General features: G+C 40.8%; 1 protein-coding gene across 21 annotated transcripts in view; it reads left to right on the plus strand.

The window, feature by feature from the left end:
- The window catches only part of nfixb (nuclear factor I/Xb), a 200,417-nt gene that overhangs the window by 138,772 nt on the left and 38,377 nt on the right, over window positions 1-23,268 (plus strand). For all 21 annotated transcript variants that reach the window (XM_016661218.1, XM_016661220.1, XM_016661230.1 and 18 more), the window contains 3 exons: window positions 18,562-18,627; window positions 21,110-21,184; window positions 22,626-22,746. In XM_016661218.1, coding sequence (XP_016516704.1) covers window positions 18,562-18,627; window positions 21,110-21,184; window positions 22,626-22,746 — 262 coding nt within the window. The remainder of the gene's footprint in view (window positions 1-18,561; window positions 18,628-21,109; window positions 21,185-22,625; window positions 22,747-23,268) is intronic.

Genomic DNA, 23,268 nt, shown 5'->3' on the forward strand with positions numbered 1-23,268 from the left:
CTTGTTCACATACAAACCTTTTCCAACACGCACAGATATTTAAAAGGGATAGTTCAGGTTTCCTACAATGTCAGTGTCATGCATTAGACAGCTGTCAGCAGTTTCATGTAGGACAATCAGGAAGAAGCTTTCATGGTGGAGTCAAGCTAACTGCAGATAAATGTTTTAGAGGCAGCTGTTTTCACAGTGTTTTCATTTGTTCATTCATTGCCAACTGTATGCTCTGTACACAGGGCAGATTCAGCAGCCTCTATGAGTTCAACTATGCTAAAATAATTTTGATTTGTTGACAATATAAACTAGAGATGAACCCATCAGACTTTGGTAGCTGATGTCACTTTTTGGAAAGACTTGATCTGCTAATATACAAACGTCGACTGATTCTAATTTGTTTTTAAGAATTATAAACTAAAATGTGGCGTACAAGGCTCACTGTTGTCGGTGCCATAATTAGTAATATTAGAAGAATAGACCATGTTTAACCACCTGTGAGAGAGCAGCTGCTGTAAAGAAGGGTTTCTAAAACTTGAAGTCAAAGACAACATGTCTGCTGAAATTAGATATGAAGATCAGCCACAATATCACTACAGTTAAAAACTCAAAACAATGAAATACGTCAACCTGCTTGATAACTACTTACGTTCTTACTGTCTCGTGTTTTCTTACTAATTAGTGCCAACACATCTTGACACAAAAATTTAGAGAAAGCGCAACAATGAAGTTTATCAACTTTTATTGATGACTAGCAAGATTAGCCCAACTAGCATTACAAAATAAAATATGACGGTCAAGCTGAAAATTTACAAAAAAATCTCAGAGAAAAGATAACTACAAAATTTAGCATCTTTTAATTAGTGACTAGCAAGTTTAGCCAAATAGCAACACAAGATACACAGTGAAAGCTGCTAAAATGTGCTGACTAAGCTGAAAATACACAAAAACAGAACTGAGAAGTATAGCATATTTTATTAGTTGCTAGCAAGATTAGCCCAAATATCATTACAAGATAGAGGTTAAGGGCTGGTAACATTTTTAGCATCTTCTATAAGTTATATTTGCACAGTGAACTTAAACAGGAGCCTATGTGCACTGCTGGGCAAGTTCAGCACAAAATAAAGCAGTTTTGTTTTACGTTGTGTTGTACTGTAGCCTTCCTGTTGTAGCTTGGGTGAATCACAGGCATTCTTTGACTTGACTTCTTTTGTGACAGCTTTAATCCTTTACTTTTTTTTATTTGTCAGCCACAATCATAGTGAAGAGTGTTGCTCAGTTTGCTATCAGCTGCTGACCAGGCGAGCTGAAAATCATCCGGCTCCATTCCCCATCTGATGTGCATTTGATATAAAAACGGTTTCTGCAAGTTAGTAGTTTATTTGAGAGCCGAATGTATGCAGAGCTTTGTAAAGCTTGAGAAAAGAACACGAATGCACATTTTGATCTTTATATGTATATAAAAGTTTAAGCATAAAACTCTGGTTTTATTCCCTGGCGCTTCTGTGTGTGTGCATCCGTGTGTGTGCGTGTGTGTGCGTGTGTGTGTGTACATGGGAGTGTAAAGGGTAAAGATAAGCACCCTCATGTGGTGCTACTGAAATGACCACAGACATAAGCAGAATATGCTGCAATACACCACAGTGCAAAAAAGAAAAGAAAAAAAAATAAACACACATATTCAGCCAATTCACAAATCATCCACAGCATACAGTAAGCCGGCTCTGGCCTCATCCAGGGAGGATGTGGAGTTTTACGCAGCCATTCATCGCTTGCCCCTAATTCATTAGCCCAAATGAGCAGTTTTGCAGAGCACACATTATTTTTACAGGCACGCTTTTATGTGTTTGTGTGGAGTTTTACTGCCCTCATAAAACACGTTCTCCAAGCCCCGGATAGTTTTGGGAGCATTTATTTGCATAGTTCACAAACCCAAAAAAAGCTTCAATGTTTTCTGGCCTGCGCTACATCAGACTGAGGGCCTGTTTGTGTAAATCATCTGGTCATTTTCGATCCTATTCTATTCTTCTCGTATTAGAGTGTTACCGGAATGTCCTTTATGTGAGGTTTAAAAGACTGAAGACTGGCCTCGGGGCAAGATTGTGATGTTCCACAGCTCAGACGTCGCAGTTAGGTTGGTTAAATGTCAATAAATTATCATTGGCGTGGCATTTTGGGGATGGAACTTGGTTTATGACTTTTGAAATTGGTTTTGGTTAGTTCTGAAACAAATCTGTTTCATCAAAGATGGGACAATAAGAGAGTTGTCTTGCTCTGGGCAAATATATCAACCGGTCCTAAAGTCTTAACAGAGTCTATCTGTGTCAACAAATCAGTGAAGTGGTAAACTACATTACCATGGAAAATACTGATGTAATTTTTCCCATTTTGTCATTTTACAACCAAACGTTTCAATGAGTTTACTAAAACTAATACATGCAATGTATTTCACCCCACTTTACGCTGATAAGCTGTAATAAAATGTAGCACATCCAGGTGGCTTTAGAAGGCACCCAATTAGTAAATAAAGTCCACCTGTGAAGGATTTGATCCCTCTATAAATCCAGCTGTTCTTGTTAGAGAACATTAGTGAATAAATAGCATCATGAAAACCCAGGAACAACAGCAGACAGAAATTTAACGCAGCAACCCGAGCTTTAAGCTCACAGAACTCTCTGCTCAGGCCGTCATCTGATTATGGTAAAAGTATCATCTGAGCAGTAGAGGAGTTATAAGAGAAGCAGCCGGGAGCCACAAGGTTACTCTGGAGGAGCTGCAGAACTCCACAGCTCAGGTGGAAGGATCTATCTATAGGAAAATGATTAGACTTAATGCATTATTTAGATTTTTTTTTCTGGGGTCGTTGTGGCATGGTGCGCTTTATTTATAAAGTCATAATTTCCAGTGATTGTTTTTGTCCACTCTGGCTTCTTCTGGTAGCGTTGACGCATGTCTCACGTCAATGACTGAACATCGGATAAAATGAGACGTGATCGGTCAGACTGCAGTCGCTTCACACGTCCAATTAAGTACTGCATATGGAAGCTGCAAAGATCCGTTTTTGTTGTTGTTGAAAATATTTGAATTGTTCCGTTCAGACTGCCATGAAAAAGCCGGATTTGGGTCACAAGGCCTGAACTCACCAGTCTAATGGTGAGACGTGATAGTGGCACCAGTGAAATGTGAAATCTTACCAAGTATTTTTGTCTAGTTTCTGGTGCAAACCTCTTTGTACATTTGAAATAAGACAAGAATAATTTACTATAAACTTATCGCCAAGGCATAGGAGCTTGTTGTAAGTCAATAATTCATGAATATTAATTGAAAAAATATATAGTTTTACTGGCAGATTATTTCAAATGTCTTGTTATATGTGAAACATCTGCCAGTGGAAAGAGTCATTTTTATCATTATTCTAGTATTTTTGTCTTAAAACAAGCATCTATATTTCATAGAGAAGTTCCTTGCAGGCTAGTTTTGTCTTATTTCAAGTGTACAAAGAGATTTTCACTAAAAACTAGCCAAACACACTTGCTGTGGGGAGGCTTTTCCACGGCTGGGTCAGGGATGCTGGTCAAGGTGGATGTGACCACAGGGAAATCCTGGGAGAAGAAACGTCTTTTTACTTTGCTTCATGCATTAAAGTTGTGGATTTAACATAAGGAAGTGAAAAGTTCACGTTTTTACAGCAATGATATCTATCTTACAACCCTAGCCTAGGTGCAACACTTCAGACAGGTCATTGATAATGTTCACATCTTTCAGTCAGTTTGCAGTAAGTCATGCCGGTCTCTTTGTGGACATCCAGTTCATCTGGCTTGTCTGGCACAGCTTCTTTCTTAAGCTGTTTGAACTGTTTCCAGTGTGGCTTCACTGACTTCATCCTCAGGGATTCTGGCACAATGGGGGATGAGCACAAAGTGCCAAGTCAGCAGTTCATAAAGTCACGCTTTCTCCTCCCAGTACACCTGCTGCCTCTCACACATCCAGGACCTGAGGTAAGAGAGGCAGGTATGAAGGAGGTCTCGGCCAAGTGAAGGCGTGTTCAGAAGACAAGTGACAAATCATTGTGGTTTTACAGGGAGGCTAGTTTTGCACTATTGACCTTTTGGCGGAGCGATGGCACTGCCTGGCGGTGGCCATGGCCGTGGCGTGTGTTTGCTTCTTCCAGCACTTCCCCTCCCCGGCAGGGTGGGGGGTTTTGATCATGTCCGCTCCCTGCCTGGTGCCCCCTTTTGTGCCCTCTTCTGCTCTGCCAACAACTCCCTCTCTTTCTCTCTGTCTGTCGTTCCTCCTTTTATTATCTCCGCTCACGTCTTTCTCGGCGAGGCAAAACGTTCCCACAGCTCTCACAAACGCCCCCGCACAGTCATCTCCACTTTATTTGCCCTCCCTTCTTCCTCTCTTTCATTCAGGTCTTTTTTTTTGTCTTGTCTTAACTTCTCTCCTCCCTTCCTTTTATTTTGGCCTGTGCATCCATCTCTCCCCACCTCCTCCTCGCACTTGTGTGTCCCACACTCCCCCCGCCCCCCTAGATTCCCTGGCAGAGAGTGGCATCACATGATCCACTAAATTCCCACTTGTGCCCAGACCCTGCTGCTCAGACACACACACAGACACACACACATTCATGTACGTATACAACAACACAGGAGTGCAGCTGGGTGGCTGTTCCATTCACAGCTCTATATGTTAGCATGGAACTCAATAGAAAGCATCAACAGTGAAGGTTTTCTGCTGGAATTTGAAGATCTTCAAATTTTCCACTCTCCGTCTCTTCTGGTTGAAACCTCTTGCTGAAATCTTTTTCCCCCCAATGAGAGGCAGATTTCTTTAGCATGTGTTGCCGCTGTGATAGTCTCCAGTACCTCCCCATGTTCCGGCTGCCAAAAAGTGACACCTGCAGGCCGAACAGAGGAACAGCACCTCCCCATGAGCATTCGTTTTAGATCAAACATGCAAAGAGGGAATTTCAAATCCAAGTAATATTTTCTAATAAATAAGCAGTCGAAGCTTTGAAAGTTTTCTCTCGGTTGTACCCCGAGAACCCCTCCTACCCTTCCCCCCCAAACCTCCTGAACATCACAGCTCATCAGCATAGCGAGAGATAAAAGAAAGAGGGCAGAGGGAGAGAGGAGGGGTTGCTGGGTACTCATGGGCAGCCAGCCAGCTCCTCCATCCTTCTACCCCCTGCCCTCCAGTCTCTCCCATGGTTTATTCCCTTTAGCCGCCCCCCTCCCCCCATCCCCTCACCCCTTCTCACCCCTTCTCACCCCCTGGCTCCCCGGCTCTGTGCAGCGTTGGCACGGATAGGGCGCAGGCGGCACACAGACGGCCACGCAGATGGGCAACGGGCAATGCAGGGCTGGCTCCCCACACCTGCTCCTTGCTGGCACAGGGCTCGGGCCAGTCTGCCACGCAGCACACACACACACAAACACACAAACACAGATGTGGATCCGACGCAGATTTATCTCTCTCAATTTACTGAGCTTTCCCACATATAGACCGAATTTAGGAGAATTGGTGGGGGGTGGAGGGAGATGTGGGTGGGACTACACATGCAAATACTCCCACAGACCACTATAGATGCTGCACATGCTTATGTGTTTTAATAAAACACCGTACTCCCTCCCACACTGCGCTGCTCAGCCTGTCAGTCACAGATGTTTACACGCTTATCTCCAACTGGGGCTCAACATGTGCTCTCCAGAAACATTTTTTCACACAGACGATCAGAAACATATACATATATATATATAATACACAATCACACATCCACGGCCGACCGAGTTATGTATTTATAGACAGGCACCCACACGTTCACACTTCAGGACTACTAGCACAGAAACACATTTCACAATTAATCACGTCGCCCCGTGCTGGGCTGTCATATGGAGTTACATGCCAGACATTCACGGAGCGACGACGAGATGCGCCATTGTCGCGTTTTTACCGCCGAATGTGGGCACAAGGATTGGTTCATGGGTACGCGGAAAGGCGTTCAAGCGCATCCAAGGGGGAAAAACAAAAAGAGGGAGGGGAGGAAAAGAAGAGAAACCACGAGGGTCCGCTCGCCCGTAACTGCCTCGTTGTTGAGGGCAGCCGCCGCCACCGTGTCGGAGAAAGTGCCAGGTTTTTCTGGAGCTGCCGGTTTTAATAGGTAGGGTGTGGAGAGGGAAGCCAAATAAACTTCCCAGGAAGGCGCCAAAAATAGCTGAAAGGAAAATCCATTTTAAAAAAGAAAAGCCTTGGTGTTATTCCTTCCATTTCTGAGAGCTTGGCATCCATTTGGGAGGAAAAATGAGGCGCTTTGCAGTCAGGGGAAATGGACCACCACTCCAGTCATCAACAATTGAATTCTGGGAGTCTTTTGTTAGAAACATAACCGTTATAAACGATCAAACATGTTCTCCATCTTTCTTTCTTTTATTTTTCATCAGATGTCAATTTTGTAATTTGTGCCTTTTAAGGGCCTTCTCAATTTGTCTTTAAGTACTTTTGTGAAAAGTTTGATTAAACAGTACTTCTCCTTGTACTAACCTGTTATGCCAAATTATCTGTGTAAGGAGATATCTGCCTCACAATCACTGGACTTTTGGTGAATCAAGAGTATACTGTTGCAATATTTTGGGTCCTGGATAAGCAGGTCATAGGCTATAAAGCAAAAGTTTGAATCTTTTGACATAATGTCCTATGACATTATTATCAGTGATAAGTAGGAGTGCACCAATCAGTTTTCTTGCCAGTCACCATTCTTTAAAAAGCCTGACCTGCCAATTCCAATTTTCCGAGATGAGGTTGCTAAATTGACATTGGTGGGCTGGCTAGAGTTAACTGCACAGGTAGACAAGATCGGTTACTCATGTGAGTGTCGGCTGATCTCCAATCTTCCAAACTGAAGGACATCGAGGCCAATTTATCTGTGCGTCCCTATTATCCCTTGCATGTCGAAATGGGGTTCAACCAACCCCACACACGTAAAACTTGTATCATTTGCCATAGTCCTCTACGTTTGCCTCAGTCCTCGCATGCACAAGGGTTAATAAGTCTTTTACCTGTTGTAGAAATATGTAATTTTGCTGCAAATATGTAGAAAACAGTGATATGAAGCTAACAGTCAGTTTTCTCATTTTAGAAAATCTTAGACGATTCAAAATGAAAATGTTCATGCATATGAGGTGTGAGATCTGAATATCAAAACAACTCCAAAGTGATTTAAACTTTTTTTATTCTCAAATGTCTCAACAGTCTTATTAAAAACATCCTAAATAACAACAGTGACTATTTTCAAGTGGTTTCGTAACTGATGCAGACTAAAAACTTACTGAACTGCGATTTTAAAACCAAAGTACGCATAAATCTTAATTTTTCTTTGCCATCATATCCCTAATGAAAACAGTTGTTGGTGCCTCTTTGCTGAGATCTGTAGTCAAGAAACTGGGGTAGATGCTGGATAGGTCTCTAGTCCACCACAGAGTCGACACAGAACATAACAGTCACTGACATGATTACTCATGGGGGTAACTTAGAATTTCGATGAATACCAAAACATCCATGTATTTGACTGTGAGGGGAAAACGGAGTACAAGCCAGGCATGCACAGCGAAAACAAGCAGAGATTGTACAGAAAGATCCGAGCCTGTGTGGAAAATTATTCAAAAATAGAGGGTTGAATCATCTTAATGAAAGTTCCAAAACACAGTCTCTCAAGCACAGTTATACAGCACCATATGACTCAGTGTGTTGAGTCTTAAGTGGCTGTTCCAGATGTCCAACTAGCTCAGCAGGAATAACCACAATGGTCTCCCCATCCCTGTTATTATCTTGTTACACTTAACTGGGCATTATCTAATGACACAAATTCCCATGAAACATCCAGGGCCACTGGAACAGAAGTTATCACACACCATCACCACACACACTCTTGTATTTATTACATTGTAAGGACAATGTTTCTAACACATATGTTGTGGGGACACAGTGTTCCTGTGGGGACCAAAGGAGAAATTCTGTTTTTGGGTTAGGTGTAGGACTAAGGTATGAATTGAGCTTAGCTTGGTTGTAGGGTAAGACTCTGAATTGGGCATACATGCAGTAATTAAAATGAATGGAAGTCCTCGAACTTAGATCATAAAATTACAAGGATGTTTGTGTGTTTGTGCGAGCACTTTGTACTGACTTCCTTTCTGTTTTTTATAGCCCAGCCCAATTAATCAGTCAAGTTTATTTGTCTACCACATTTCAGCAACTAGGCAGTTCAAAGTGCTTTACATTATGAAACATCAATACACATCAAATATGCTGGTCAATGTTTCAGACATTTTCCCCAACTATTACCAAAAACATTCACATCATACCTTTACACCTCGCTAGTAGAGCGCAGTAGAACTCAGGAAAAAAAGTAAGGAAAATGTCCTTGCTTTCCATAAATGACCTCCTTTTGTTGGTTAATATGGTCCTCTATATGTAATGTATAAGTACACACAATCGCAAGCAGACACACCAGAGTTTCAGAGCTACAGCATTCAATAAGGACCCCCTGTGACTTAAAGACCAGGCCTCTCATCAAGATTTACTAGTAGAAGATTGAAAGGGGAGGAGCTTAATGGCAGAGTAATCAGATGTAGTTTTCTGAAAAAGAATTGCTAAACTCAGGGGGGCGGGGAGGAAGAGCTTGAAATGAAGTCCAATAAAAGAGCCGGGTGAACATCTGTGTGGGATAGCCGTGGGGATTAGGAGGGTTAGGAACATTTTAAGCGCATTAAAGATGAAAAAAAAGGTCAGAATGTTTAGCAACATACCGATAAACCTCTTAAGCGAAACCCAATTGGGGAGGCTGTTTGGTTTCTTTATCCAGAGGCTGCTGGATGGGTGGAAGTGCGGGTGGAAGGAAGAGATCCTTATGTACACTTAAACTCACACACACACTTATCAGAAAGTGCTGGCTCCTTTCTGCTAAACACCTGTCTGAGATCAAAAGACAGAGTGTGACTTTAGTCATAATCTGCAGTATTTCAAGGCATGAGATTTAGAGAGGTTAGAATTTTGCACGTTACAGTTTTCATTTTCATTGTTTCTATGGTGTGAAGTTTTTTCAGTGCAAGAGAAAGTGATCGTAGTTTTTACCAGTTGAAAGGAGAACAGAATAAGGTAGTGAATGTCAAGTGGACAGGACAGCTCTCCGAAAGCAGGAAGCAGACTATAGGGCAAGGCATTCTGGGTAAAGAAAACCAAAACAATTACGTGTGTCTTGCGCTAGCAGCAGAAATGGACCATGCCCTTTTGCCAAAGACAAAGTAGAAATCTTACAACCTCTAAAATCTGATGCCAGAGTTTTGGTTTACATTTCATGAAGAAGGAAGTTGTGCTCTGTTTTTTTCACAGGCATTTGTGTTGTTTCTTTCAGTGGCTCTTGGTACAGCACCAACACAGGGGAGAGGGGGGGGAACAGAATTTTCCAGGGGTTTTGTTTTGTTTGACAAAATGAAAGCGAATCACACCAGTTGAAAATGTTACAAATGTTGCATTTTGAAACATTTTGTATTTTTTAACAACACCAAATATTTGTTTACTGGAGTTTATACTGGACTATCAGGTGGGAAAACAGCCCTTACCCCAAAGATATATTTGGATATATGAAAATATTTCTGTTAAATTTGGTCATTCTTTATTTAAAATCAAAAATAATAATTCACGTTATAACTTAAAATGATCAGATTTATTTTTTGTTTCTTGTATGTTTCATTATTTTAGCTATTGTAGCAATATTTGTCTCTTTTCTGATTTAAATAGAAGCAATAAGTTCTTGTTACATATCTTTGATTTAAATCTTTGTATCAGTGCTATGAAACATCTGGTATCTTTTTGAAGGCTAAGATACCGTGAGAATCTCATATCGGCTCATGCCTATTTTTATGCCTCTCCGATGATGACTGGGTGGAGATGAATGTAACACCTCAGCCGCATTCCCACTTTAACCCCAAGCCTGAGGTCATCGATTCCCACATACGGCAGGGTTGGACCTGAATGCCGCTTTTCATACAAGAAACAGAAGAGATGGAGGAGGAGGAGAAGGCAAAAGCAGGCGACAAAGCTGAAGGTTACAGCTCTCGAGTCAGAAGCGAGGTGGAGATGAAGGAGAGAGAGAACAGTGGTAGATCTGTATGCCGACCTCTAGAGCAGTCACTGGAAGAGGCCCCCTATCATTTGACTGTGAACTGAACCGTGTCTGGAGGAGCTATCCTTAAATGACACCACAGACGGAGGGTGGAGACATAGCGCGAGTCCAAAGGGTCACCAGCTGGAGGCTGCAAGTATATTACCCATCAAATCTGTGCAAGATGTACGCATTCTTTTTCTTTTTTTTTCTTTCTTTTTTTTTTACTAAACTTCTGGGTTGTTGGCATCCTACATAAAATAGAAACATGAAAGACTTTTGAAGCCCTAAAACTCTAATTTTGAAAAGCCATTCACATGTGTTCGTCCTGTTTCGATTGAAGTTGGTTTCTATTTCAAAAGGCCTGCCCCCCCAGGAGACTTATGCCAAGCCAGGAAGCTGTAATAAATCACCAACCTCTCATATTCCAACTAGAAAGTGGTGAGAAATGCAGGGAGAATATTGAGTGCATTTGTAATTTTGTTCCTCATTAAGCTTATCAACAAATGAGCTAGTAGTTCAGAAAAAGCACATATTGCTACAGTGTTTAAACATCAAAAACACTGCATTAATATTGACCAGACAGTGGCTTTTGTAGGTTTTATTTACCTCAGAGGTCATGTTCGTGTCATATTCAGAAGCAATAGTGAGGCCAAATTTACGGCCATCTTGCATGGATTTCTTTAACAACTACGTCGTAAAACTTCAGGTCACTGTTGGATGAGTTATTTCTGTCGTATAAAACCCAATTCATACCTCAACAGATGTGATGTAAAATTTTTTCTGTTCCTGCTCACTAGAGCCCAGATGTTTGTGACTGCTCAGATGATGAATGAAGACAGGAATGTTACTACTCCCATCCAAAGGGTGGCGCCAAACAAGCAGCAGGCAATGAAAAACAATAGGTTAGATCACGAACAGAAGACAGACACTGGTACTGTTTTTAAGAAATGCGGAGCACAAATAGTCTAAAATTCCCTTTTTTGCTATTATTCAGTCTCCTTCCTTATCAGACTTTTCTGAAAAGATCGATGTACGACCGTTTTCAACAATGAACTTATACTAAATGCTGGCAGATCGAGTTCACCACAACAAATCTTCATTGTGAAAGTTGTTCCTCAGTGAAGAACAATCAAGACCAACTATTTCCATGCTCAGTAATGTGCTTAAAAAATAAAGACTCAGGATGCAAGAAGCTATTTGAATTTCTGTTCCATTTTGTCTCTAAGAACTGTAATTATAAAAATTAAGAAGCTGCTTCTCTCCATTCTTCCTGTAAAATAATCAAAACTGTAAACATGGAAAATGACCTGCTGACATACCATGGGGGAAAATGAGTTTTCTTTACACAGTAACAACTACCACACTGAAGAGTGCTGTTTACTTTTACAGTGGATTTTGGCAGTTCAGAATCACTTATCCACAGATTTATTTGCTGAACTTAACTCCAAATTATTTGTGGAAAATTCACCAATTTCTACCAGCATATTTTGCACAAGGTATAGTTGGTTTTGGACTATTAAAATAGTTGAAACAGTTAAGACGCCCATGAATATCTCAACATCATCTTTATTTATTCATGCAACTTTCACAAAGTTGTGTGCAAGCAGTAGCCATATTTGATTTTGTGCTTGATGTTGGTGACAAACATTAGATCTTCCAAATTGAGAGAGCGTTACATTTCTTTATTCTCTTTGCTTCAGACTGTTTTCAGCATTGAGAAAACCGTTGAAACTCATTGTAGTTTCCAAGCTAATTACTGTTTGTTGATCTCTGTGTACTTAGCTCCTCTCAATTTATTACTGCCTAAACAACATTTAAATCCATAAGTCATCTACTTTATTAAACCGAAGCAATCTATTAAAAAGACCAATCCCCCTCTGTCGTTCATCTGCCATCACACACCAACACGCACACACTGTTAGAAACGCACACATGACTCATAGATGTTTTTGCTACATCTGGACAGCTGCTCCATGTATTTTATGCACCTTCTGTCCTTGCTAAAAATACCGTCTCTCAGATTTTTTGTTGTTGTTGTTGTTGCATTAATCTGAGTAGGGGAAGGGGGAGTCGTGGTATTTTACCACAGGTCCCAAGTGAATTACAGAAAAATAAAGTAGATTCTGACTGAACGGAATGATTGTGATAGATGCTAGCGTTAGCCAATTGTGAAAAATACCGCTTTGGTCATTTCTGCTGTCAATTCCACATCAAAAGCTGCCATGATTAAATCTTCCGTCCTACAACGGGGGAAAGGGGATTTTTATAGGCTGTCAACAGTCTGCAGAAGCCCCTCTCTCTTTGTTCACATTAAATTACACGCTGCCTGTTTGCTCGCCTTGCGATGCCCAAACAAACACTCCAGACTGCTCGGTAAATTAGCAAAACTTGTACTTTGCGCTCTCGTACGTGAGCGTGAGCGCACACACAGGCGGCAAACAGTTCCATTAGCTTGGCGGTGGCGCTCTGAGCGTGTGTGTGATTTTTACGTTGAAGTGTCTCATAATGATTGACGCCAGTGTAAACGCGGATTCGTTTGAGCGTCCTCTCGCTCACGTGCGTTAGCTGAGAGCAGAGCGATTGCGTAACTTTTGACTTTCAAGTGTGTGTACATTAGCCCTGGGTGTGAGTTATTAGCCTCTGTCTGCATCCTCAGTGTGATAAATGTGTGCGCAGTCCTGGAGTATATCAGTAGTTACTGTATAGTATGTTGACCAGGCACTGAAATGAAATCACATTGTGTATGTGTGTGTGATTAGAGAGACTGGATAGTGTATTTGATGGTGTGTGTGGTGCATTATCTCCGGTGGGGCATGTGCAGAGGGCCTTGGGGCGACTGTGTGCAGGAGATAAGGGTGATTCATCTGTATTTGAACATTTCGTGTGTGTGTGTGTATGTGTGAGTGTGCATGTGTGCGTGCGTGTGTGTGTGTGCTCAGCACGAGCACTTGAACGTTAAATAAACGTGGTTACACACGCCTTAGCCGGTGTCAGGCGTGCGCTGTCGGTGTGGGCGCGCACAAAGGGGCTTGTGGGGATTGAGGCCTGCTGGCAGTGATTTCTTCCAGCAGGTGGTCTATAGAGCATATATAATAATATAATAATACACAGCTTCTCTATTGTTTGCCCTGAGAGTGAAGCATCTCCGATTATTGGAACCGTCATGCTCCGTGCTCACAATTACTGCCGTACAGGCACCTTTTGAGCTCAGCCACAATATATATTTATTTATTTGTAACTGTGCCAAGGACTAACACAGAAAATATTTCATACGCATATGGAAGTAGGGAGGAGTGTCGTTAGGAAGAAGAAAAAAGGAGTAAACTTAAACAGCCAGAAGTTTAAATACATTTAGATCATTAAAGAATTTGAAAAAAGGAGCACAGATGATGAGGTCCTGTCTTTTTAAGCTTTTGACAGGTTCAATCTTAAAATCTTGATCAAGTGGAGGCAGAGCTGTGGATGTAGTTTAGGACAATACCACAAAGGCACATCCTTCCTTATGTGGCATTGTGGGAAAACCTCTAGAAATCAGTCGAGAGAATTGTGAACATCCGCAAGTCTGGTCCATCCTTGGTTATGATTTGCAGATGTCTGAAGGAGCCACATTCATCTGTGGGATATCATGTTGTGGGGGAGATTGGCTAACATTTATGCCATCAAAAAATATATATATTATTGCTGAAATATTGAAGCAACATCTCCATACATCAGCCATGACTTTGAAGGTTGAGGAAAATGGACTTCCAAATGAATAATGACCCTCAGCATACCAATTAGTTAGGTATGAAGTAAGCTAAGGACAACAGCTTCCCAAGATGCATTTTGTTTTTAATTTTTCTATTATGCTCTACAATAAAATTCTTAAAAAATGCAAACATTTTAAAAAGACTTAAATAAATAAGCAATGCTTAACCTGGTGGGGGCACAAATACAGCCTGGTAGCCCACCAGGCTTATAAAAAGTTAAAGAAAATGACTTTAGTAGGTTCATGACTGCAGGAATTTAGTTGTATTTTTTATGGAAAACTAAAAATATACTTTTTTATACATAAAGAAAAGTTCCACAAAAACAATCACGAGGTGTCAAGCTCATGTCTCTCACTTTTGTATTTGAGCCCAGTAACAGTAGCATACACTCTCCTGATAAAGTCACATATTACCACTTGTGATTCGGGAGACAGTCTTTAAGAAATATCAGTTTTTTTTGTGAGATCTCACAGCAAGAGAAAATCAGCTTGTGTATATTAAATTTATAAATAACAAAGACAAACCCAATTCTACAACAACACACTCCTGAGCTTCAACACAGCTGCCTACATCATATCCTATCCTTAACTTCCCACTCTGTCAAACCAACCCTGTCCTTATCCACACAGTCTCTGAACCTCTTCTGTGATCTTTTTGGGTATGACTGCTCAAGAGTTTGCACAGAGAAAATTTTGATTTTGTGTCTGACCATGTAAGATGTAAGGAGGATTAACCCATCTGTCCGTCCAGTCATCCAATTATCCATTTTCCCACTTTACCCAGCAGTCAATGAGTTAGAGGCAGGGAACAGCCAGAATAGGGTGATCAGAACATACTTCTGTGGAAATCCTCCAACCAGTCTGGGTCCAGACAAACCCTTTATTCAGGTAGGATCATGTTCAAGGTCCAACTAAAAGAACAGAAAAGTACTTTTGGAAGGCATGTTGTAGCAATGTCACTACTAACTTGGATATAATACAACTCGGGCACGGTGTGTTGCTCCCCTCAGGTTTATAGCTGTCTTGAACAGTGCATCATTCCTACATCCCAACAGTACTTCCCCTCCCATTTTTATCTTCAAAACTCTTAGAAACCTTTAGAAATTTACATATACTCAGCTTGAAGACTTGTGGTGTTGACTTGCTCATTATGTCCAATAAAAATCGATATAGCTCTAAAGATAGGTTGGACAATAGGTGCTGTAATCCTGTAATATTTTGATTGAAGTGTCACAGATATATTTTCTCTTATAAAGAAAACACATTTCCTAAAATTTTCTCCCTTACATTTCTTTTGAATACATTCAGTACAAGGTCCCAAATCAGGTACCACTCTTCTATAGTATTGAAGAGAACTAGGACTCATATTTTATCCTGCAACATAACAGTTTAAGTTACATATCTGGATCTCATTACTGTTGTAAAACCCTCCAGGTGATTTAATTACCATATGCCTCGTTTCCATTGAACGGTACAGCATGGGTCAGAGCGGTTCAGTACACTATTTTATGGTTTAGTGTATGCAGGACAGTGTTTCCAGCGCCAGTTGGACTTTCTCTTGAGTACAGCGACATAAGTGACACGCTAGTATTTCTCGTACTTGTCCTAAGCGGTGATGTTTTTCTGTCCCTCAGTCAATGGACTGTGTTGTGTGACACTAGTAGTTCTATTGCTGTACCGTACCACAGTCCTATAGGCTTAAAATTGAACGGTTGGGTAACAAACCGCAATTACCCGTGCCGTACCTCTCAGCAGAAACGAGGCAGTAGTCAACTGAGACTGGGTCAAGCAATTCTGTTATTCTAAGATCCAGGAAGCTCTAAAGCCCATTGACTAAATTCAAGTTTTGAATATTCAAACGGTAAATGATTTGCATCGTTGGACGAACCAAGAGAAAGACTCAAACTGTGATACAACATTTCTCAAACATCAGCTAATATATACATTTGTCTTACAATCCCCCACTTAAGCACATGTACCTTATAGTCTTCAAGTTGCCAAGGGAGGCAGAAAAGTTCATAGAGCCATGTTAGGATCTTTGATTTACACCACGAGGAGTTTTAAGACCCTCAAATGGAAAACAACTCATATAGTAATAAAATCAGCCTTGTGATAGTGTAGCACACTGAGCTCCCGGTCTGCTTGCTGCCAAGAGATATTAAACAAAACAACAAGTTGAGCTCGTGCCAGTAAGCTATATTATTATCTCCATTTCGACTAATTGCGAGGCCAAACACTGACACATATGCACACACAGGCTTCAACAACCACTCATCATTAGGGACTTTAAGTGTACAGTGCCATCTGAGTTGTCATGACAACTGGGCACTGAATTTTGGCTTGGGAGCTGTCACAAAGTGTACGGACGATAGCTTGGGAGCCTTGGGGTTTCAAAGGTTTTAACAGATTCCGTTGCAGAGAGAAGCATCATCTTTCTCTTGTTCAAGTAGGTCCGGTTGCTCTGCTCAACTTGACTGCCATCTATGACAGACTGTAAGTGCATAGGACACTCACAGGACTGCAGAGAAACATCCCAGCGGTTCATATCCTTACTCCATTAGCATTGCATATCCTCTGTAGGTCTTTTTATCTTTAAGACCATTGGGGCTGTGTGCAAGAGAGAGCGAGCTAAGCATCTGAGTGTGTTTTTGTGTGTATGTGTGGGTGTGCCGTCAGCTAGCAGGAATGCACGGGTACCGCCAAACCTAAAATGGCTGCCAAGCCCTAAGATGGCTGCCAGGATTCCACGGAGCGACAGCACGGGAGAGACACAGGATCAGAGACACAACGACTATGAGAGACGTTGTGGGAGAAAGACGTGAAGTTGGACTCTTACTACCGTAGAATGAAACAGGAGTGTTTTGTGTTAGAAAAAAAGAAAGAAGAAACCCCATCCTCAAGCCATTCTCCTTTTTTTTTTTGTTTGGCCAACGGATGATGCAGTGATTTTGTGTCTCCTTTTGTTTTCTTAATTTTGGCAACGGGCAGATGGCCTGAATGGGGCAGCAGTTTGCTGGCATGTGCTGCTGCCACCCAAGATCAGGGCTCCGATTTAGGCTTAGGAGATGTTGAGATTGAGGGGCCTGACGCTGGCTGGAAGGGAGGTCACGCTCTGCCTAAGAAGTGTTGGCTCAAGGCACTCTTAAAAGCTAAGCACTGTGGGATAATTGGCCTAAATAGCATATATGATATGACCATAAAACTTAACAAGGCTGCATTACACATCTGAGGAAGAATGGCAACCCTCGGGGGGCCAAGGAAAACTTGCTGAAGTAGGCAGTTCATGCACTCCTGCATGCCTCGATGGACGCTGAGGTCGACTTAAACACAAGACTCAATCCAAGTTAGACACAAAATTTAAAAATGCATGCTTTACAAGTCGACAACGGAACTACGTTTTCCCATTTGTCAGAGCCACAGAATGTAACAATGTCCAATCTTATTTACATTATAAAGGTAAAGTGAGGGAAAAAAATTATCTTTGTCTAATCACAAACAGAAAACACAGGGGGTTGTCATAACTTTGACTCAAAATTATCTTCTCCCAAGCAAATTTTCATTGAACGGAGAAAGAAAAAACAAGATTATTGCTGTCTAAACATCCATAGAACAATGTCTGATGCCTGGATGTGAGTGGAACTGATCCAGTATCCTAACCAGGCCTGGTGTTTAACATCTTTGTTTTAGTTTAATTTGCTCAGGTCTAAAAAGGGAAATTCTCAAAATATTTTTGTCAGCTCAAATAGCAATAAAGAAGATTAGCACAAACATAAGCATGTAAGTATATAAGTAATAACAACAGGTAATTTTAGCTGATTTTTTATGTACAACAAAATGGCCGATGGTTAAAAAGGTCATTAGGCATCAAAGTATATCTTCTTCTCTTTGTTTTCTACAAATAGTAAATGTTCAAAAAACACTATCATTTAAGGTTCCTAATAACTTGACATTACGGTAAAGGTATTTCCTTACTGTAAAACAGAACATCTTGCTTCTGCAACCATGGAATAAACAAACTTTCTTTAGCAGGTGTCTATAAAGCACAACAAGCTTTGACCTTAATAGGTCAAAGCTTGACCTATTAAGGTCAAGCTTAATAGGTCAAAGCTTGTTGTGGAGAATTTACGACTCTAGACAAATTTACTGCGTCCAAGTGAAAAAAATGGATGTAAGGATTGTAAAGGTTGCTGACCCCTGTTCTAAGCAAGACCCAGAATGTGTGCAGCATTTCTTGGAAGAGGCCGATGCTGAGAGCGTAGGTCAAAACCTCCCTCAACCCCCCCACAGATCCATCAACTTCCATGTAAAAACTAAACACTGTCTCACATTTTTTAAGCATTTCGTCCCTCCTACACAGGACCGAAACTGAGATGGTGTGTGTCTATATTTTCGTAGGTGTTTTTTCTCCCCTACAACGTGAGAAAAGTGCGCTAAAACACTTCTATAAAAACTCAAAGTTCTGTTCCGCTTAGACGGAGTCCAGAAGGAGAGACTGACATTGTTTTGGCATCTATTGGTTTCGAGCTGAAATTCAGCTCAGGTGGAGATCTGCTTCTGGCTTTAAGCTATTTCTTATCAAAGTCTTTAAAGAGAACCTTTAACCTTGGTAGCAATCGACGAAGTAACCCGTTTTCTCTCTCTCTTTCTTTGTCTTTTTCAGAACAATCAGGACAATCAGACAGTTCAAACCAGCAAGGAGACACAGACGTCAAACCCCCAGCAAACGGTAAGTGTACTGTGCTTTAATCGCACGCAAGCAATCTTGGAAAAAACTATTCTGATGCTGAAAAGAGGCGAGCACATGTTCACACACCTCCCCACCACCACCACGCAGTCCTCTCCGTGTGTTAGTGTGTTTGGGCAGATTTGGGGCTACGTTTATTATGGCAAGGAAAGTTGACGGTACTGTACCGTGGAGGGGGCCGGGCTCGGCTTGCGGTGGGCCGCTCATAAATCACACTGACGTTATTGGAAGATGGGAACCACATGGTCGACGCTGAGCCGAGCGCTGACCTCATGCGCTGCCCCTGCTGCGGTTAACCTGCGGACGAGGTAGCGAGAGAGGGAGAGCGAGGAGAGGAAAACGGAGGAAGTGTATAGAAAATGAAAGGAGGGGAGGGAGCGCTTGATGGACAGAAGAACCGATGGATGAAATGTAGAAGAAGAGAATTAGTCACTGAATTAGTCCTGTGGTTTAATCTAGTTTGTGAGGACCATTGCTAGAGAATTTTAGTGAACAAACAAAATCATAAAGACCAATGAGGGTTAGCGTTTGGAACAACTTTAGACTTACCAAGTAGAGCGTTAAACAGTCGAGGCGCCTCTGGAAGCTCTGCAGAGATCCACACCTCAGGCGAAAAGAGTTTTTTTGTTTGTTTTTTTTTTGGAAGAGAGGGTCGAAGAAAGCACTTGTTGAAGGAAGGCATGAAGGCAATGGAGCAAGCATGTGGAACAAGGTGTTCTAGTCCAAGTACAACCCGGGGACAAATCTGACAAGAAAAGTTGTTGATGCATTTGTAACTTTTTTTCATCTTTTACATCTTCTTGAAAAAATTAGGACCAAAAACTAGAGTACCAGTCCTAAAGTTTTTTGCATTCATCTTGATTTTGGAGCAACTAAAGCTACAAATATTGACCTGCTTTGACTCGAAAGCAAATCTTGCAACACGAATAAAGAATCAACCCAAAAAATGTAGAATTTCTGGGCCTGTCTTGTACTTTTGTATGTTCCGCTTTCTACAATTTGTGACACCACTGCTCCGGGCAGATGAGACCAAAGTAGAACTGTTTGGCCTGGACACAATGTCAATAAAAACTAACTTCACTCTGAATACAAAACCCCAATGTGAAACATGGTGGTGGCAGTATCATGTGGTGGGAATGCTCTCTTGAGTGGGAAATGGGTAAAATAGGAAACTTATCATGCAGGAGGGGGGCCCAGAAAGGTATGAATACTTTTTTAAGTGTGAGGAAAATCAGCTGAGACTCTGTGGTTTAGATCAAAATGACCAGTTGGGTCAGACCGGACAGAACTTCAGCAGGAAACTAAACGACTTACCTCAGACACCAAAAGGATCAGAGAGAAGATGGCTCCGTCAGTGCCTCTGGTTCCCAGTCTATGTTTATTGATAATGATTTGTGTTAATGGAGTATCAACCAACTATGTCACACTATGGATTATGCTATATATCAGAAATGAATGTATTTTGGACAGGAAGTAACTTTTTATCTGGCTTGACATCATTCTAAGGTATCAGGACCTTTTCCATCGTTTAGAGACGGACCACCCTCCTTGATGTTCCTAGTAAAAGTGCCGAGAGGAATCAGCCAACTTGTGTCTCGTTCAGCAAAACAAACGCATAAAAGTTTTTGAAACTTTGACAGAGCGAAGGAGGACAGAACTGACTATTAACTGTTAAAGTTTTAAAGAGCCACCATTTTGTGTCTATTTTTAGGTTTAAAATAAAAAATAAAAAAAAATTTTAAAACTTTAAAAAAAAAAAGAAGATGGATACATTTTCGTCAATTGGGTGAAACATTTTTGACAAAAAATTTAGAACTAAAAAAATATTGGTACTTTATTGTAATTTTGTTATGAAATTTTGACAAGATTATTGAATGAAAATTCTGGAAAAAAGTGCTAAATCTAGGAATGTGCAACTTCTGAAAATTCTAGGTATTTCATTTACATTTTTTTATTACCAGAATCGAGTGTTCTAGTTAAAAATTTCAGTTTGCAACAATCATATCTTATCTCAATGTGCTATATTATGTTCACATTTATTATTATATGTACAATTAAAGGCATTAGTTGCTTCTTTATCACTTTCAGTCAAAGTTCTCTAGTATGAAACTGGTTTGTGGTTGAAATGAAGGGCTCTGGAAGGCATTGTACATGAAGAAGTCATTACACAATGTGTAACGCAGCATATAGATGTATGTTTGGAGATTATACCCACCTATTGGAGCTGATTAGATGTGCATGTTAGAATGTCAACATTCAGGAACGTTGGAACCTCTAACTTTATAGAAAACACATTTTACCAAATTGGGTTACAGCAAAAAAAAAAAAGCAGCCTGTCCGCCGTTTCCTCTTCTACCGCCGTCGTCTCGAATGTCCCTGAAACTTCATCCATGTTTGGTGTTTTTGCATCCAGCAGACGAGCCGCACTGACGATGCACACGTGTTTCTCCCGTCTTTCACGCAGGCCACTTGAGTTTCCAGGACTGCTTCGTGACTTCAGGGGTGTGGAACGTGGCCGAGCTGGTCCGCGTGTCGCAGAGTGAGTCATCGCTGTGATTTCTAATATCAGCCGCCGTCTCTGTTTCTGATCAGAACCTGCTCCGAAACGTCCAGCGTCTTAATGTAAAACCTGTGTATTGGAACTGGGTGCAGTTGAGGAATAGCAGGTTTCAAAATAAAGCAGCTCCAGAAATGATCATGCACTGTTAGAGAATTGACAGAGTAAGAAAAATATTTGCAACAATCGGTCTTTGTTATTCAGAGAATACATGTGTTTCCCCTGTGACATCTTTAAAGGAATAATTCAAACCTTTTCAAGATGGAGTTCTGCAGAGAGGTTACAAGCTGTTAATATCTTTCCTGCACTAGGTATCTCTTAGTATGCTTTTATTTTGGAAAGAAAATGCTATTTAGCTGTTCCAAAGAACTAAAAGTGACAGAGAAGATGCAAAACAATAACAATCCTAAACATGCACCCAGAGCTACCATGGAATAGTTTGGACCAAAGCTTATTCATGTGTCAAAATGTCAAAGTCCAGAAGACTTGAAAATATTTTTTTGCAACATTTCAAAAGGAGGGAAAAAAACAAATTGAGGGAAGAGAAATATGTGTTTATCTAAAATCAATCATCTCAGATTGTTAAGAGCAGGGAAGTTATTGACTACACATAACCTCCTCACAGAACCATAAGCTCAGGCTTCCTTAGAGGCAGGTTTCCAAAGTTACAGAAGAAGTTTTTTCTGTCTGAACTGCAGTCAGGCTGAAGCAATTAATCAGATTGATGTAAGTAATCATCATCAATCAATTATTGAAGTCATCGTCAACTAGAGTATACAGACTCTAGAAGAAGTCATTTTACTGATAGAACGACACAGTCAGAGCAGTAAATAACCCAAAACTGTAGAAAAATAAATACAATTTCCATTGAAGATAAAAAAATAACTGTAAATATTTTCTACAAAGAATTCCTCAAGTGGGAGTTTTAGCTTCACTTGGTTAAAAAAAAAGAAAAAAGTCTACTATTAAATACCGTTTGATATCCACATTTGATCAAAAATATCACGCCTACACTGCACTGATGTTGAGCAAAAGTATTTTTTAGCTGGAGATATTTCCTTTGCTGTATATAATCAAGTGTTCACTAAAGGAATGCTGCTGTTGCATTTTATTCAATAAAATGTTTTCTTTAAATTACAAAAGGAATTAAATTATATGTTTATTTGCATTTTTTGTATCTTTAATATTAAGTCAGGAAAGCATAAGTGGTTAAATGAAAAATCTGCAGAAAATGGCAGTTTTTAAACCCGATTAATCGATTAATCGTCAGAATGCTCGACTGATAAAATAATAATTAGCCACAGCCCTAAGCTGTAGAGAAGGTCATCTACTTGCTTGTACATGTAAAGCCCTACCTAAATATAGCTTTTTTCGAATAAAGTTTAGAATGTGTGTGATGGACTCCTGTGTTTGCATGTCTCAGCTCCAGTTGCCACGGCGACAGGCCCCAACTTCTCTCTGGCAGACCTGGACAGCCCAGGTTACTACAACATCAACCAGGTCACCCTGGGACGCCGTTCCATCACCTCCACCCCCTCCACCAGGTACGGCCACCTGCAAAACACTCCTGCTCACTAAGAGCAGCTCTCAAAATGTTTTTCTTTTTTCTTTTTTTTTTAATCTAGATTTTCTGGTGAAGACAAAATGAACACAAAGGCCACATTTTCTTTAGCTAGTGCGGCTAATATGGTTGTAGATCCTTAGCTTAAAGGGGCAGTATTATTTATTTTCCAGGCACATACAGCCATTTTATAGCACAGACAAGCAACTGTTACCGTCAGTTGTTATAAAAATGGTGTATATAAAAATATAGCTTAAAAGAAAATTGACTTTGTAATTTAACGCCTTGAAATCAGGCCTCTGTCTCTTTAAAAACTCCTGCTCTTTCTGAAACTCCGCCTTCAGAAAGTCATCACAACATGGCTCCTCTATTAACTATTTAACAAAATTTTTTACCAGCGTTGCTCTGAGAAGTAGCTTCTATAATGAGTTCAGCAGATGCGCAGTTCCAACAAATGTTTGCTAATTGCTGCTGGCTAGTCTGAAGGAGCTGAGTGAGGGAGGGC

This window comes from Poecilia formosa, unplaced genomic scaffold (assembly GCF_000485575.1).
Source record: "Poecilia formosa unplaced genomic scaffold, Poecilia_formosa-5.1.2 Scaffold319, whole genome shotgun sequence".
Lineage (NCBI taxonomy): Eukaryota > Metazoa > Chordata > Actinopteri > Cyprinodontiformes > Poeciliidae > Poecilia > Poecilia formosa.